General features: G+C 41.4%; 1 protein-coding gene across 1 annotated transcript; it reads left to right on the top strand.

The window, feature by feature from the left end:
• Positions 1-2,593: 2,593 nt before the first annotated feature.
• Positions 2,594-17,122, top strand: fam189b (family with sequence similarity 189 member B; the record flags this gene model as incomplete). The annotated part of the gene is made up of 14 exons (XM_083886427.1): positions 2,594-2,827; positions 2,929-2,985; positions 4,401-4,508; positions 5,586-5,702; positions 6,119-6,226; positions 7,115-7,275; positions 8,443-8,542; positions 9,454-9,526; positions 10,221-10,509; positions 10,596-10,927; positions 11,004-11,063; positions 13,840-14,018; positions 14,129-14,275; positions 16,865-17,122. 14 exons carry the CDS (start codon positions 2,594-2,596, stop codon positions 17,120-17,122), a joined length of 2,223 nt encoding a protein of 740 aa, XP_083742553.1.
• Between the last annotated feature and the right edge of the window lie 1,170 nt (positions 17,123-18,292).

Genomic DNA, 18,292 nt, shown 5'->3' with positions numbered 1-18,292 from the left:
GATATTTAACAGTAAATGTCATATACTTTAAGACTTTTACTCAAGTATTACTTTAACCCTCTAAGGTACTACTCAACCATTTGGTCGACCACACTTTAAGTCACTATATCTCATTGAAAAATGCATCAAGCTGAACTCACTAACATTTAATGTCACTTGTTCTTGTTGTACTTTATGAATTATGCAAACCTGGTTTATTATAAACAGACGTCTCAACCGTTTGGTAGAGGCCTGTATCTGAACAGAGGCGCAGCATGTGAACAGGCAGGGCAGGCAACTGCTTGGGCCCCCGAGCCGATAGGGGGCCCCCCGACACTCTGAGCCTGAGGGCTGTTTTTACTGAAATGTGCAGTGACCAGCCATCTCCCCGTCCCCCTTAAACAACAATGGGCGATTTGCAATGACATCTCAGTAGGAAACCTCCCTAAAGGGGCCCCACCTCACTTTAACCTGTGTGAAGTTATCGTTCTGCAAGTTGGAAAATGAAGAGGATTATTTACAGTGTGATGCATATCTTTTTTTACTCCGTTTATATATGTTTTTTCAGTTATTTACAGTATTTTATTGTTCTATGTATTTATATTGTTTTATAATGTGGGTTCTTTACAGTGTAATGTATTTTTTAACGAAGTTTAGATAGTTTTAAAAAAGCTATTTACAGTATTTTATTGTTCTTTACATTTATATTTTTTAATTACAAGGTTTTCCATGTTATTTCATTCATTTTGAAAAAAAAAAAAACATACATTTTTCACTGGTGTCAGATTATTTGTAACATAATGGTGATGAACACTGGTTGAAATTTTTGCTTATAGGGCCCCTACAGACTCTAGAATCGCCTCTGCCAGTGTGTAAAGTATATGTCGCCTAAACACAGCTGCATCAGTGAATCAAAGTTTCTCAGTTTCTCACGCTTCGTGTGTTTTGAGCTGATAATTAAGTCCCGTGTAACTTCGCATCATGTATAAATACAAATCTGGTTATTTGCTTAGTTCAATTGCTGCCGCAGCAGGGGCTGGAATCCGTCGCTAGGCAACCGTCCCTCTTTCCCAGCATCAGCACCGCGACGGTGTGCGCATGCACGCTCTGCCGCAACCTCGGCAAGTCGGGCCCGCACGGCGCGCTTCTGCGTGCTTCTGCGTGCTTTGTCATCACGTAGCAGGGCAGTTTTCGCTTCTTTTTTTTTGCAAACATGATACTCGGCTCTCTCTGTCAGAGTCAGCGCTGAGGAACAGAGACGAGGCGTGGGAGCAGCAGAAGGGAGGGCCCGACGGAAGGAGAAGGATTCATTCATTCATTCATTCATTCATTATTGAGGTTGTATTTTTTTTCCGCGTGTCACCTCGGACACACGGCGTATGTCGACCATCCGTGTTTGTTCTTGTTTTGCTCATGTGACGTTCGGTGGAGGGCGGTGAGGTAAGCAGCATCCGGGATGCACACACGCAAACACACGGGCTGAGCGGGATGCCCGCGTGACTGCAGGGAGGAACGAGGCGGAGGAAGAGGAAGAGGAGGAGGAGGAGGGGATGATGATGATGATGATGATGATGCTGGTGGTGATGCGCGGGGGGGTTTAGGTGCGTGTGGACCACCACGAACCCCCGCTGAGTTGGAGCTGTCAAAGATCGGAACACACGGGGGAGAGGATTTTGCTGCTTTTTTTGGTGCAGTTTGATAATCGATTGAGGGTTTTTTATTATTATTATCATTACTATTATTATTATTTCGGTGTAATTAGTCTCGTGTATTTCCGACACGCACCGACGTGATATTGACGGGGTGGGGGGGGGGGGGGGGGGTTCGATCTCCACGCTGTGACAGGATGGACCTGACATAAGGAGGAGGGGGAGCACATGTTGGGGGTTTGCTCTCGGACACCGAGTGGACACTAGCGCCGGCTCCTGTCCTCATCGCTGCTGCTGCTGCTGCTGCTGCTGGTGGTGGTGAAAAATCAGCTGTTGTTCTATTGGATGCTTGAGAATTTGCGGCCTGCTCTGGTCTCCAGTTACCGCAATGCCACTGGCGAGAGGAGGGAGAGGTGGAAGGTTGCCCTGATGGACAGGAGCAAGCAGCAAAAAAAGCATATGATTCAAACACTATTGAGAAAATCGCAAGTAAACTAATCCAGTGTTGTGTGAATATGTCAGATATGACTTGATAGCATGCAGATACATATGCTGTGCAGTGAATAGAGTAGTGGTCACAATAGACTGTACACTGCATTGACTGAATCGACCTCAGTATCACGGCTGAAATGTCAAAATCAGTCAAATAAGGCGGCGGCGAGTGTGTAGTGGCTGCCTCATTTCTCAACTTTCTGCTGACAAAGTTCTTGGACTCAGTGACCGGACTGTAGTGGGCACCCCCATGGGCCACTGCGCAGCACCTATGGCACCTGCCAGTGGAGATTTTTGGTGCATAATTGTGAGAGTGGAGCTCTGAAGCCAGCATTTGTGTCTCCCTCTTCAACGCTCTCGCGCCCACAAGACAACAACTGAAACGTTGCTTTGTCAAACCAGAGTGAGTGTGAACTGTTTTCCAGCCTCCTCCTCCTCCTCCTCCTCCTGCACTCACGGATGAGCGTCGTGCCATGCCTTCGCCGTCAGACTCCAGCAGCGTGGCCTCGGCCTCGGGGTCTCGGGGCTGGTCAGACAGCCGTAGAGGGATGTCAGGCCGGGGCCCTGGAGGAGCACGGCTGCTCCTCTACCTGGGGTTGTGCCACCTGGGTCTAGGGGCCATGGTCCTGGCCTTCTCTTTCACCAGCATGGCCTTCACCTCTTCGGCTCGTGTGAGGCAGTCCTGTCCATTTTGGGCTGGTTTCTTTGTAAGTGTAAATCCAATTGAAACAGCAGCTTTTTAAAATCAAACACAAAGTGCATGTTGATAATGACCTGTATTATTATTATATGTGCTCTCTGTTACCAGGTGGTGGCATCTGGAATAGTCGGGATAATCTCCTGGAAGAGACCTTTGACACTGGTGGTATGTACATTTCCATCTGATAACCAGAGGTGGAAAGTAACGAAATATATTTACTCAAGTTACTGTATTGAATACTTTTTTGTGTGTATTTTGTATTTTTTTAAGTACAATTTAAAATCAGGATTTTGTATTTTACTTGAGTACGTATTGACTCAAGTATTGTACTTGTAGTTACTGAGTAAAAATAAAAATTCAGCACAATGAAGACCTACAGGGGGAAAATATACACCAGAACCAGACGAATGATGATGTGCTCCAAAATAGTTTTGGATTTCTGACCCCTTGTCATATTTCTACTACCCTCACACCTCACGCAAAGTAACTAAGTAACTTTTACTTTCAGATGACTACTTTTACTTCTACTTGAGTAATATTTCATCAAAGTATTGGTACTTATACTTGAGTGCAATATTTTAGTACTTTTTCCACCTCCGCTGATGACATTGGGGTTGTTTATCACAAATAATATGTTGCTTAGACCAATACGGGGCAATACAATATTTTACAACTTTCAAAAATATTCTATTTCATGAAAAACTGTAATATATATATATAAACAATATACATATTTCTATGTCTAGTGAGGGGAGAGGAAAAATGGGGGAGAGTCAAATAAATGGCTAAAAATCTGCTGTCTTTCAGCCACAAGAGAATTAAACCACTGTGAAGAATATTTCCATATCAATACGGCATCTCAAAGAATCAATACAGTAACACACTGAAATATTGTAACATTTCAGTTTATCAATATTCCATTATGCCCTTAAATAACATGACAATTCAAGTTCTAAATGTAGGCCAATGTGCCATGGAGGAGGAGGACAAAGACTTCCCAACAAAAAGTCCAGGTTCACTGTGTTTCTATGAAGCTGTGATGATTTGTAATTCACTAATTATGACTTCTGCCTAATGGCTTTTATTTTTCCTCTGAACAGCCTAACTCAGAAAGATAAGAGCAGATGATTTAGATTTTCTGGTGATGTAGAAAGAACTGATTTGATTATGCTTGTGATGCCTTAATGGTGTTTGTGGTCACCACAGATTCCATTTAGTAGCTTATCTTCATCAGCAGATGTTTAAGTGAACAAGTTCTTTGAGATCTTCAAGGGTTTTTCTTATTCTTATTTTATTCTAGAGGTCCTTCATTATTAATAATTGATGTGTAAGTTGGGTAAAATGTCTACAAAACATGTAACACATGGGGGCAGGTCTCTTGTACTGTGTTTTTATTGCCTTTTTAAGTGAAATGTGTCATGTTTTTGAGACAATAAACCCAATCCGTCTACATATATATCTTCTCTACGCATAGCTGTGAAAACATATGATTTTAATTCTTTAGAGTAAAACTCTTGGCACTGTGTGTGTGTGGCGCTCGCTTTAACGAACCTGCACTTTTGCTCTGTGCTCGTCCACAGGTGTCACTGTTCATGCTGCTGTCTGCGGTGTGTGTGATCCTCAGTCTGGCCGGTTCAATGCTCTCCTGTCAGAACGCACAGATGGTCAAGTCCATGCTCACCTGCCAGGTACGCGGCGTTGTGTTCTGCTTTCCTGCTGCAATACCCTTCAAACCACCATGCTGCATGTGGAAAGTGTCAAAATACACTGTAAAAAAAATGTCCGTAGATTTTACAGTTAAAAACTGTCAAACCATGACAGAAAAAGATCGTAAACTTAAAAAGACTATAATACAGTTTTTGTAACAGTGAATTACCGGAAATATATGTATTGTACTTATAAATATGTGTTCGTACTGTTAAATAATCTTGCACTGTAGTAATTATGAAAATATCCCGTAAAAGAGCCAAAACTGTTTCTTTTGCAGGGTTTTTTTTTGTAAAAAAATAATTTTATTACTGTTAAACTTATTAACCGTTGTGTTAATTACGCAAAACCTTTACTTATACAGTACTTTTACGTTAAATATATGGCAAGGCATAGTTATTTATGTGGTAGAATATGGAAAAATTCTCCAACCTTTACGGTGAAACGGAAGAAACAATTTTACCGTATTATGGTAAAATTCTGGCAACCATAGCTGCCAGTTTTTTACCGTTAAAAATAAGTGGGGTTTTTTTGTTTTTTTAATGAATAAAGTGGTATTTTATGTTAATACAGGCTGTTTATTTCACATTACACATTATTTCATGGAGAAATGCTTTACTTATACAATATTTTCACGTTAAATACAGTATATGGGAAAAAACGCTGTTTACTTTCAATGAAAAAAAAAGTTATTTATATGGTAACAACCTTTACTGTAACATCAGCAGTAGTTCTATCCTTTTACCCTAATGTAAGAAAAGGTTCTACCATATTTATTACGGTAGAATTCTGGCAACCACAGCTGCCAGTTTTTTACCGTAAAAACAACAGTTTTTTTTTTTACAGTGTATAGATGTTTTCTTTAGTGGGGGAATACGTTTATTCACAAAAACCCTGTGTGTGTGTGTGTGTGTGTGTGTGTGTGTGTGTGTGTGTGTGTGTGTGTGTGTGTGTGTGTGTGTGTGTGTGTGTGTGTGTGTGTGTGTGTGTGTGTGTGTGTGTGTGTGTGTGTGTGTGTGTGTGTGTGTGTGTGTGTGTGTGTTCTTTTGTGTGTGTAGGTGGAGAATGGTCGGTGTGTGTGTTGTGTGCCCACTCACTCCTGCTCCATCTCAGAGGAGGAGACCCTGGTTCTGTACCTGAATGCTGACTGCGATTCAGTCAGACACCAGTTGAAGGTGAGTAGAAATAAAAGTGCTAAGTATAGAACCATATAAGGTTCTTCGGCTTGTCCTCATCGGAGAACCCTTTTTGACTCCAGGTAGAACCTTTTTTTATAAAGGTTCTTTTGGAGGGTTCCACCAAGAAACCTTTTAAAACCATTTATTCGGGAAAGGGGTTTTAAAGGGTTCCATTAGTGTTACCAAGAACCCTTGAAAATCCCTTTCTTCGGGAAAGGGTTTTTCAGAAGCAAATTGTTCTTGGTAGAACCTCAGCCCTTGTAGAAGGACCCTTTTGGAACCCTTATTTCTAAGAGTATAGACCTAAATGATCGTTTTATTGCCCAGGTTAACTATTAAACATGATTTTATACAAATAAAAATGCCAGTTTATGGTATATTTTAGGTTTTTCTTAATGTACATTTGTCTGCAGGACCTTTTGTTCAGTGCCTGCGGTCTCAGCATTCTCTCCACCATCATCTGTACTTTGTCCACTGTGACCTGCAGTATTCACATATTCTCCCTGGACCTTGTGCACCTGGTAAGTGCAAAGGCAGCACATTTTACATCTATCAGACTCGCTTTTGTTTTACCAATGCACCTAAATTATATTCCCGCAAAGACACGAAGCTGCACTTCAAGGACTGAACTTCTTGGACCGTAGAGGTTGTTCCATCCAAATACTTAGGGTTAATCTAGATACTGATTTGTCTACGTTTAACGTTTAAATTGCTGTTATATCTAAATATTTATCTAACTAATTGATAACTTACAGTTATTCCATCAGAATATTACTTATTACTGACGACCTCTGGTTCTAAGGTGGAATGCGTCACTTTCTGTCTCACAATTCAAGTTGCATATTGGACAATTTGTGTATTTCATCAACCTTTGTTGTTTCTGTATAAAAAAACAATGAGAGTGACTTTAATAAAAACATTTCTCGAGCAAGTGGATTTTTTTGCGCACACCCAAGAACACACAGCGACAACTCTCCACCTACCATTTAACAGGAATAACATCATCGGCACCTGCACACACTGTGTACTATGGGCTACAGAAGTGTAAGAAGAGTCCTTTTTTCCAAACAATTCTGGCACCTTTTTTCCACCACTGTTTCAAAAATCACCGGTAATTAATCACATGAAACGTGTTTTACACTTTTCACTATTCTCTCTTCTTTCCTTTTTCTTATCAATATTTGTTTTTGACGTCAAACAAAATAAAACCAACATAAGGTGGCAAAATGTCCTGAAAGTGCAGCCTCCAGTATTACAGGAACCCCACACAATTACAAGCACTCTGCAATATCTATATACTGTATATATAGATGTATATATTTAAAAAAAAAAGTTTAATTACACTATACAAATAACCTATAACCATATCTTTCTGTTGTTTAATGCTGCGTTTGCCTCTGTGGGTCCAGCTGGCTCCCCATCGCTCCCGTTCAGTCAACCCAGAGTGCACCACTCCTCAGGACGCCTTCCTGACCAACATCATGGACTTTGAGGAGTTTGTCCCACCCATCCCTCCACCGCCGTACTATCCCCCTGAATACACCTGCAGCTCTGAGACAGACGCTCAGAGGTAATCAATCAATCATCCATCCATTATCTACAGCTTTATCCTCCACTGAAGGGTCACGGGGGGGGGGGGGTGCTGTGCCTATCTCAGCTGACATTGGGCGATAGGCGGGGTACACCCTGGACAGTTCGCCACATATAGAGACAAAGAACCATTCAGTCTCACTCTCACACCTACGGTCAATTTAGAGTGACCAATTCACCTAATAATTGCATGTTTTTGGACTGTGGGAGGAAGCCGGAGAACCCGGAGAAAACCCACGCACCACGAAAGACCTTTGTTCCGAAGTTGTTCAAAATGAGGTTCGAACCCAGGTCTTCTTGCTGCAAAGGCAAGAATGCTAACCACTACACCAACCATGGGCCCATCAATCAATCAATCAATCTTTATTTATATAGCCCACAGTTAACAAAACACAGTTTGTCTCACGGGGCTTCACAGGGTTGGTAACATCCTCTGTCCTTAGACCCTCGAGCAGGGTAAAGAAAAAACTACCAGGGAAAAAACCCTTATAACAGGGAAAATGGTAGAAAGGAGAATCACAGGTGAGGGATCCACACCCTGGACGGACAGATGTGCAGTAGATGTTACCCAAAACATGCAATACACAATTACAAAAAATAAGGAGTAATAATTGTTTAAAGGTGCATTATGTAATAAATCTAAAGCAACTGGCCGTAAAATCCTCCTAATATGTCACAGAGACTCAGGAATAATGTTCATATAACGAACTGAACTCACCAACAACAACAGTACAGCCAAAATATTTGCATTAAAAAATATATTTTGCAGACTGCAAATCATGTTTATGTTTTGAAATCATGTTTTGGTAATGTGGCGCCACCTACCGCCGTCTACCAGTCATTGCCATCAGTAGAGCCTCAGCTGCCGAACAATCCCGGGTTGCCAGTTACGTCAGAAAACGAAACCGAGAAGTCCTCTGTATTTTGAATTTGAATGTAGTAACTGTTTTTGGCCACATTCTTACATATGGCACCTTTAAATGCCAGGATCCATCTGGATCACTGGGTTTGTCGCAGCCTGTAGCGAAGGCTGTCGAGGACATTCAGTGGTTTACTCCACATCAACTGGTTGAATATTACGGTTTTTCATGTACATTATTGACTGTATGAAAATAATTATTTGATTTATTTTTGTATTCACACTTAGCATCACCTACAATGGCTCCATGGAGAGTCCTGTTCCCCTGTATCCCACTGACTGTCCCCCTCCTTATGAAGCAGTGATGGGACAGAGAGCTGGCAGCCAGGTATGTGTGTGCGTGTGTGTGTGTGTGTGTGTGTGTGTGTGTGTGTGTGTGTGTGTGTGTGTGTGTGTGTGTGTGTGTGTGTGTGTGTGTGTGTGTGTGTGTGTGTGTGTGTGTGTGTGTTCTTGTACTTGCAGCATACTGAGAACCAGTGAGGGTTTTTAACCAACAAAGTGAGGTTATTTGTACAGAGTGAGGACATTTTGGCCAGTCCTCACTTTGTTTTCATTCAAATCACTTCCTTAGGTTGTAAACATGCTATACTCAATTTGTCAAAAAAAAAAAATCTAATTTTGGAAGACATAGTATAGTATGACGTTTTTGTCAAATTTTGGACCAAAAATTTTGGGTACAATTTTTTTTTCCAATTTTTGGACGACATAGTATAAATATGATGTTTTTGTCAAATTTTGGACCAAAAATTTTCGCTCAAATTTTTTTTAAAATTTTGGTCGACATAGTATAGTATGACGTTCTTGTAAAATTTTAGACCAAAAATTTTGGGTAAATTTTTTTTTTTTTTTTGGTCGACATAGTATAGTATGACGTTTTTGTAAAATTTTGGACCAAAAATTACAACAACAACAAAAAAAAATCAAAAAAGTTTTCCAGCCCTTTTTGCTCTGGGGCTCCACCTGCAGACATTTTATGGTACTGCAACCAGTAGTTCTTTATAGATGTCATTCATGAAGTAGATATTTGTAATTGTGTTGATTTATAAAGTGGATATGCTGGTCCTCAGTATGCAGCAAGTACAAGAATGTGTGTGTGTGTGTGTGTGTGTGTGTGTGTGTGTGTGTGTGTGTGTGTGTGTGTGTGTGTGTGTGTGTGTGTGTGTGTGTGTGTGTGTGTGTGTGTGTGTGTGTGTGTGTATGTGTGCCCATGCTGATTAATCTCTGTTGTCACTGTTAAAGGCAACGGTGTTTGACCCCCACGGCACTGAGGTGTCTGCAGAGAGAGGAACTTCTACTGCCTTCAGTGGAGAAGGTGAGAAAACATTACGTCACTGACGATTTCACCTGTGCCAGTTGAAATAAGTATCACTAATAAGTATGATGTACATTTAAAGGTCCAATCTGTGTTTATTGGCAGAACTTTGCATGTAAATTGCAAGTGTTTTTAATATTTTTTTTTATTCTTCCTGTTCTTCTTGCAAAAGAAAGAAAAATACTTTGAATATACTACCCACAAGTCGGTATAATTGCTTTAAATAAAATTTTAAAAATAATAAAAAGGCTGCCATCTTGCACTGCCATGTGTACTACAGACCAAACAGACAAACCAGCCAGAGCTTAATACACAAACAGACATGAATATGTGGAGGCCACAGTTCCCTGAATCTTATCGTAATTGTACATCATTGTAAAGGTTTTTCCTGTTTATTTTTGCATTTTAACAGTTATAAATAAAATATGTGGTGATTGCATGTTCACATTTCATTTAAATTCTCAACAGTAGGTGAACTTTACAACTGCTAAATACTTCCACAGCAATTTTGTTTTGTTTCGGGCACCACAACAATGTAAAGACTCACATAAACCACACTTATCATTGCATCAAATTATTAGAATAGGTGGTTTACTTAAAAGGAAAATAGAAATATATCCTTGATATCAAGTTTCCACATACATTCTAGTCTTGATATTGAAAAATCTTTCTTTGTTTTTACCTTGTTTTTAAGTGTCCATGGACAGTGGATCTCTGTTGATGTCAGAGATTGTGGACATACCTGATGACTCCTCCCCATCTGAGGACTCCTGTCTGATGGAGGTTGGGCTGAGGCACCAGGGGGAGCGAGGAAACAGGTCCGCCAGTGAGGCGGGAGATGGAGGGGAGCTCTTCAGCTACCGCGGTCCTCCGTCTCAAACGCCTGAGAGTCCTCTGGCAGGAGGACCGAGGGCCAGACGCTTCCTCAGAGGAGAGAGGTCCAACTCCTGCTCTTCTCCCAGCACCGCCACCAGCACATACAGGTGAAGACATACACACAGTTTCAGTACAAAAAATTATGCTTATAGTGAAGCCTGCATTTAGAAACTTGCCCCGTGTCGTCCCCTAGGTCTCCGGTTCTGCGTCGCCAGGCCGTGCTAGCAAGCAGCTGCTCCCAGCTGGAAACGATAGGAGGCTCCGGCTGTCAACAGCGATCCTCCATCCCAGAGATTCGAGTACACTCCGCGCAAGGAGCCGCCGTGGCCTCCTTGGTTCCACCCCCCTCGGTTGCCGGTGCGCCGGGCAGTAACGGGGCGCCGCTCTCGCATCAACCGCTGTACCTTCGACGCAGGGCGGGGAGGACGGAGAAGGATGGAGAGAGAGGAAGGAGGGAAACCGAGGGGCCGCCTCACCTCGTGAGGTCACACAGCGAGCCAGGACTCGGCTCCTCGACTGACACAGGTGATTCAAACACTAACGTGAGCACTCCTGCTACGCTGGTTTTTACAGTTTCTTTAACCTGTTCTGTTTTCTGTAGTTGACTTTGGAAGCAGAGCTCTGGAGGACTCTGGAGACAGCAAGGCATCCATAGATACAGGTAAGACCCAGGGGCCGAGCTGATAGGGGGCCCCCGACATTCGGAGATTGAGGGATGTTTTTACTGAAATGTGCAGTGACCAGTCACATCCCCGTCCCCCTTAAACAACAATGGGCGATTTGCAATCACATCTCAGTAGGAAACCTCCCTAAAGGGGCCCCACCTCACTTTAACCTGTGTGAAGTTATCGTTCTGCAAGTTGGAAAATTAAGTCTATTATTTACAGTGTAATGCATATCTTTTTTACTCAGTTTATATATGTTTTTTTCAGTTATTTACAGTATTTTATTGTTCTATATATGTAAATTGTTTTATAATGTGGGTTCTTTACAGTGTAATGTATTTTTTTACTAAGTTTATATAGTTTTTTTAAAGCTATTTACAGTATTTTATTGTTCTTTACATTTATAATTTATTATGTATTATTACATTAAAATTTTAATTACCGTATTTTCCGCACTATAAAACGCACCTTCAATGAATGTCCTATTTTAGAACTGTTTTCATATTTAGGGCGCACCGGATTATAAGGCGCATAGAATAGAAAGATATTGCAGTCAAACGTTGGACTGGGGTTGCGTTATGCATCCACTAGATGGAGCTGCGCTAAAGGGAATGTCAACAAAACAGATAAAGTCAAACTTTACCAATTGATCCATATATAAGGCGCTCCGGATTATAAGGCGCACTGTTGTTTTTTGAGAAAATTAAAGGCTTTTAAGTGCACCTTATAGTGCGGAAAATACGGTGCAAGGTTTTTCCATGTTATTCAATTAATTTCGAAAAAAAATAATATTTTGAACTCATACATTTTTCGTTGGTGTCAGATTATTTATAACATAATGGTGATGAACACTGGTTGGAAGGAAGGGCCCCCTGGGAATTTTTGCTTAGGGCCCCCTACAGACTCTAGAATCGCCTCTGGTAAGACCTTTGTTCTAAAGGAGAAATGTGATCTTTAGGTGTCTCCCTGGTGTAAATATTAAAATGTATTATTTAAATATGACTCAGACAGCTACCACTGCCTCTCTTTCCTTCGCTGTCTGCATTTACGTTCAAATTAGAGCGGGAAAAGCCCAAAAGAAAACACATTTCAGTGGTTCTGATGAGATAAAACTCAGCTGCTAACAACCGTCATTAATCAAACTCTCTTAGACCAGAGGAGACCAATATGCAAAACTATCCCCATGTGAAAGTGATTTATGAAACTCGTCCATGACATTGAAATTAACAGTGATGTGATTACAGATTGATATAATAGATTCCGGTGTGGAAACCATCGTGTGGTTCACCAGCTTCTCATTAACTACATTTTCAGATGATACACTTTATTATTTATGACTGGCGACACAAATCACGGAAAAGATGACAAAGCCGAGACCGCGTGCTCGATGTGACACGCGATAATTAAGAGGACGCAAGTGAAGATAAGCCATGACAACTGGGCTGCGCTACGGGAAACGCGCTGCGAAGCTCTGATTATCTGATCTGTCATCGTGTGTAATATCACTATGCATAAGTGTGGTGTGAATTTCTGAGCAATTCTTTGTAAAAAAAAAAAAAACTGGCAGGAAACCCATCGGGTGTTGGTGCGTTCCAACTTTGCATAGATTTATTACACACAATATCATTGGCTGAAATAGGGCAGAGAGTTTGATTCTGTGCACACTGTGGGAATGCAAATATACAGCATACATGCAGAGGTGGAAAGTAATGTGCAGAAAAAATATGCAGATTAATTGAAAAAAAACACTCTAAATCATTGGTTCTCAAAGTGCGGCCCGGGGGGCAATGGCGGCCCGCAGAAACATTTCTGGCGGCCCGAAATGAATTACAGCTGATAGTTTTAATCCAGGAGGTACTATGCTTGTTAAATGTTTATTGGACATTACTAGATACAGACCAACAAGTGTAAACAAAAATACTGGGTATTTACCTGGTTTCTATATGGTGAATTTTAGTGTATTATTGTGTTATAAGCTGGTAATAAGCAGGTAGCTACAGCCCCCAATTACTAGCTATTTACCCAGTAAATATATGGTAACAGAAATGTGTTACTTGGTATTAACCTGTAATTAGAAGGTAAGAACAATGGCCAAAATACTGGGTAATTACCCATTAAATTATAACGCGTTATTATATTAACGCTTAAATTACATTATATTAACGCTTATATTACTTAACGCTAAACTGTAGAAGTGCAATCTGGTCATTAAAATTATTACAAATGGGATTTATTTCTGGGGTTTTTTCTTTGGCGGCCCTCAGTCCAATGTTGGGTTCCTAAATTGGCCCTCAGGTATCAGAACTTTGAGAACCCCTGCTCTAAATCATTGGTTCTCAAAGTACGGCCCGCGTACAAAATACATTTACTCAAGTTACTGTATTGAATATTTTTTTTGTGTATTTTGTATTTTTTTAAGTACAATTTAAAATCAGGATTTTGTATTTTAATTGAGTACGTATTGACTCAAGTATTGGACTTAGTTACTTGCGCGTGAGCTCCAAAATAGTTTTGGATTACTGAGCCCTTGTCATATTTCTACTACTTTTTACTTGTACTTGAGTACATTTTCAGATGACTACTTTTACTTCTACCTGAGTAATATTTCATCAAAGTATTGGTACTTTTACTTGAGTACAATATTTGAGTACTTTTTCCACCTCTGCATACATGCTCTACAGCTGTGACAAATATAGAAATGGTGAAAACTGTGTTTGACAAAACAAATGAACTGAACTGTTCTCTCTTTCACATTTTTCTCTGACTGTAAAGGTCCGTCCTCTGATGTGTGTCTGTTGCCCCGCACTTCTCTGCCTCCAGCAGCAGCCTTACCGAGCAAAGGCAGCATTAAATCAGCAGGTGGTGTAGGGGTGCAGGTGCCCGCCAAACCTCCACCCACATCCCCACTGCGTTTACCTAAAGATTGCCACCGTTCCCTAGGAGACCTTAAGGCGAGTCTTAAAAAAAAAGATAACTTTGACAATTCTCATGTAAGTCTTAAGGTAAAAGCTGGGTTATTTCTTGCCTTATCCAAATCGGCGCTTTTGTTTTTCTTCTTCAGGTGACACGGGTTCTCATGGCTCGTTTCCTGCAGCGCTCCAAACGCAACCTAGCTCCTTCTTCTGAGCATGCTGGGAGCACAGGGCAGGGACCTAAGAGGCGGACTGGAGCTGAGGGCGCTGCAACTAACCACCTGCCGCTGGAGCATGTATGACAACAGGCTCTGAGTCACCTCATAATTTCATTCATTTCCCTTGGCCTTTCTGCACAGAGTTTGCATGTTCTCCCCCAAATGTGTGTGTGGGTTCCAAAAAAATATCCAGATTAATTGAAAAAAAAAAAAAAAAAGTGCGGCCCGGGGGCCAATGGCGGCCCGCAGAAACATTTCTGGCGGCCCGAAATGAATTACAGCTGATAGTTTTAATCCAGGAGGTACTTGTTGCGGAGATTTGATTATTAAGTGAGTCGACCAAAGATGGAGTTTCCTGGAGTCAGAGATGAGTTAAAGGGACAATATGTAGTATTTATGGGTTTATATTACCCAAAATCCACTTTTTTATACATATTATGTGCTCCTGCATTGTCTAGTCGCTGTATAATATTCTTTGTTTCATTTTCGTAGTGTTTCAAAAAGTCATGTAAAATAACATGGCCGCGGGCCGCAGTCGCATAGCCACTGTTAGCAGCGAGACGCCATGTTTCTACCGGAGCCTGTAAGGACAAACGCGAGAGAACAAATCAAGCGTCTCTTTACTTGTAGCTGAAGTCCCGCCTCCTCTCTCTCCGCTTCGTCTGCTACGGCCGCGGTAGCTCCGCCCTCTCCCTCACCTCACGAACCTCATCTGCTGACACGGAGAAAGACGACGAGGACGACATTTGACCGACTGAGGATACCGTAGCGCTCAGGGAAGGGAGGGGGTGAGCAGAGGAGCAGTTCTTTGTTGTAAATTTCAGCCTCTCCTCTAGATGTCACTATATACTACTTACTTCCCCTTTAAGTTGAAAAGCTTTATTGGAAGCAGCTCAGATCTGAGGAGAACTGAGACAATGCCGAACATAAAACAAGTATGTTAACAGTTGGGCATCCTCTGTCAGTCTGCCTGTGAGTCCCAGAGTTAGGATACTTAAAGGTGCTTCTTCTGCTGATACATGGAGCTGACCTTGGGGAGGACTGCGCAGTAGCTTCAGTCCTCTGCCCCATTCCGGTCAGGCTCAGCAAAAACATGAAGAGACGAATTCTGTAGACAACAGTGCTATACCGAGGTCGATGTGACAACAACAGTTTCGGCAGGCGCCGTCCTGAATTGTTTAGGCTTGTGCTTAGGAATGGCAGCTGATAACTTTAGAGAAGGCCGAATAATGTTTTTCTCTTACAGTACTAAGCTTGTTAAATGTTTATTGGACATTACTGGATACAGACCAATAAGTGTAAACAAAAATACTGAGTATTTACCTGGTTTCTATATGGTGAATTTTAGTGTATTATTGTGTTATAAGCTGGTAATAAGCAGGTAGCTACAGCCCCCAATTACTAGCTATTTACCCAGTAAATATATGGTAACAGAAATGTGTTACTTGGTATTAACCTGTAATTAGAAGGTAAGAACAATGGCCAAAATACTGGGTAATTACCCATTAAATTGTAACGCGTTATTATATTAATGCTTAAATTACATTATATTAACGCTTATATTACTTAACGCTAAACTGTAGAACTGCAATCTGGTCATTAAAATGATTACAAATGGGATTTCTTTCGGGGGTTTTTCTTTGGCGGCCCTCAGTCCAATGTCGGGTTCCTAAATTGGCCCTCAGGTATCAGAACTTTGAGAACCCCTGCTCTAAATCATTGGTTCTCAAAGTACGGCCCGCGGGCCAATGGCGGCCCGCAGAAACACTTCTGGCGGCCCGCAATGAATTACAGTTGATAGTTTTAATCCAGGAGCTACTAAGCTTGTTAAATGTTTATTGGACATTACTGGATACAGACCAATACGTGTAAACAAAAATACTGAGTATTTAGCTGGTTTCTATATGGTGAATTTATGTGTATTATTGTGTTATAAGCTGGTAATAAGCAGGTAGCTACAGCCCCCAATTACTAGCTATTTACCCAGTAAATATATGGTAACAGAAGTGTGTTACTTGGTATTAACCTGTAATAAGAAAGGTAAGAACAATGGCCAAAATATTGGGTAATTACCCATTAAATTATAACGCGTTATTATATTAATGCTTAAATAACATTATATTGACGCTTATATTACTTAACACTAAACTGTAGAACTGCAATCTGGTCATTAAAGTTATTACAAATGGGATTTATTTCTGGGGTTTTTTCTTTGGCGGCCCTCAGTCCAATGTTGGGTTCCTAAATTGGCCCTCGGGTATCAAAACTTTGAGAACCCCTGCTCTAAATCATTGGTTCTCAAAGTACGGCCCGCGGGCCAATGGCGGCCCGCAGAAACACTTCTGGCGGCCCGCAATGAATTACAGTTGATAGTTTTAATCCAGGAGCTACTAAGCTTGTTAAATGTTTATTGGACATTACTGGATACAGACCAATAAGTGTAAACTGTAGAACTGCAATCTGGTCATTAAAGTTATTATAACAAATGGGATTTCTTTCTGGGGTTTTTTCCTAACCCTAACCCTGCCTTTCACTCTATGTCAGCTGGGATTGGCACCAGCACCCCTGTGACCCTCATGTGGAGGATAAAATGGTAGAAGATGGATGGATATGGATGGTTATTCTTCCTCTACCTTCTTACAGTGAGCCGTGTTAATTCCATTTCAGGTTTTGCTTACACCTTGGAACCCCGGCCGAGGTCAGCCCGGCCGCAACGCTCACCATCCGCCTCATCACCGCGGACACCACCATTCCCACAGCGACAGTCGACACAACCGGCGCTACAGTGGACGGGTGCCAGAGGGGATCCACCTGCGCAGCTGCGGAGATTTAAGCTCCTCCTCCTCGGCGTCACTCCATCGACTGGTGACGCCTTGTCCACCCCACGGGTCATCGGGAGCTCTCTACTCAGAGTCTGCACTGTGAGGATGACGACATCGCGGATGACACGAGGAGTGGACGACAGGTTTAAAGAAATATTTAACCAAGACAAAAGTGGCTTTTGCAACTTTTAAAAGTCTATTCTCCTTCTTTTTTTTTTTTTTGTTCCTGTCGCTGCTGTATCGTGAAGTCATCTGAGCAAATGGCCTTATTCAGTGGTGCTCTTCATCATCCCAGAACATCAACCCAGAGTTCACACATTCAACATCAGTGAAACAGCTCGTGTCTGCCTGGTGTGGTCTTATATCCTGAAGCGTCTTTCCTGCTGAATTCTTCCTCCCTCACTAAAGTCAACTGGAAACGTCTTTTCCTCAACAACGGAGACTGAAGTCAACAAACACTAATGCTACAACAACCACTTACTCACATGTACAGACAGTCTATTACATAATTATGGGTTGCAATATGCATCTGGCCCTTTTGTACATTGTACTATATATAGCCACAGAATCACTTATGTGAAGTGATCATGGAATTATTCTTATTTTGTCTTCCATTGACTTCAATTGTTTTTTTTTTTGGTTTTTTTTTAAACCCATCTGAATAAATATAATTAGCTTGTAAAGAGTAAGATAAACAGATGCAGGACAAATGCTCTAATGTGAATTTTTCTTTTCTTCAAAATTCAGGTTCCTAATCCCCCCAACTCTCCCCCAACTCTCACAGCTCTGCACTGGCCTTCAAAAGAAAAGCAACTAGCATTTCTAACACAGACACACTTCGGCCTTTCAAATTTATTTTCTGTGCATAACCCCTGGACACGGTGGTTTGATTTGCATATGTGCATGTTTTGCTAAAGCATACAGCAGGAAACCTTGTGCATCAGATCCTGGCTGTCTGTGTAACTCAGTAACATGTCCTCAGAATGTCTTTATCTGCATGTTTGGAAAATATTTATGACTTTTTTTCCCTTCCTCTTGCACCCAAGACCTACGATATTAGCCATTTGAAAATGTGTTTGTGGTGATAGATCGATAGCTGAGGGCAAAGGTGTGCAGTGTTTCCAGAGTTTTCTGTCGGATGACTCCAGACATGTCACTAATTTGATTTTGGGGCGACGTATATCTATGATAGCAGGCAAAAAGCAGCCCGATCCTGTAAGATAGAGAGGTGTAAAGTGCACTGTGACTCGGATTAAACCACGAGTCTCTTGCA

Source organism: Microchirus variegatus, assembly GCF_963457635.1.
Source record: "Microchirus variegatus genome assembly, chromosome: 1".
Taxonomy (NCBI): domain Eukaryota; kingdom Metazoa; phylum Chordata; class Actinopteri; order Pleuronectiformes; family Soleidae; genus Microchirus; species Microchirus variegatus.
Note: the sequence above shows the minus strand (reverse complement) of the source record. Positions and strands in the feature narration are given on the sequence as shown.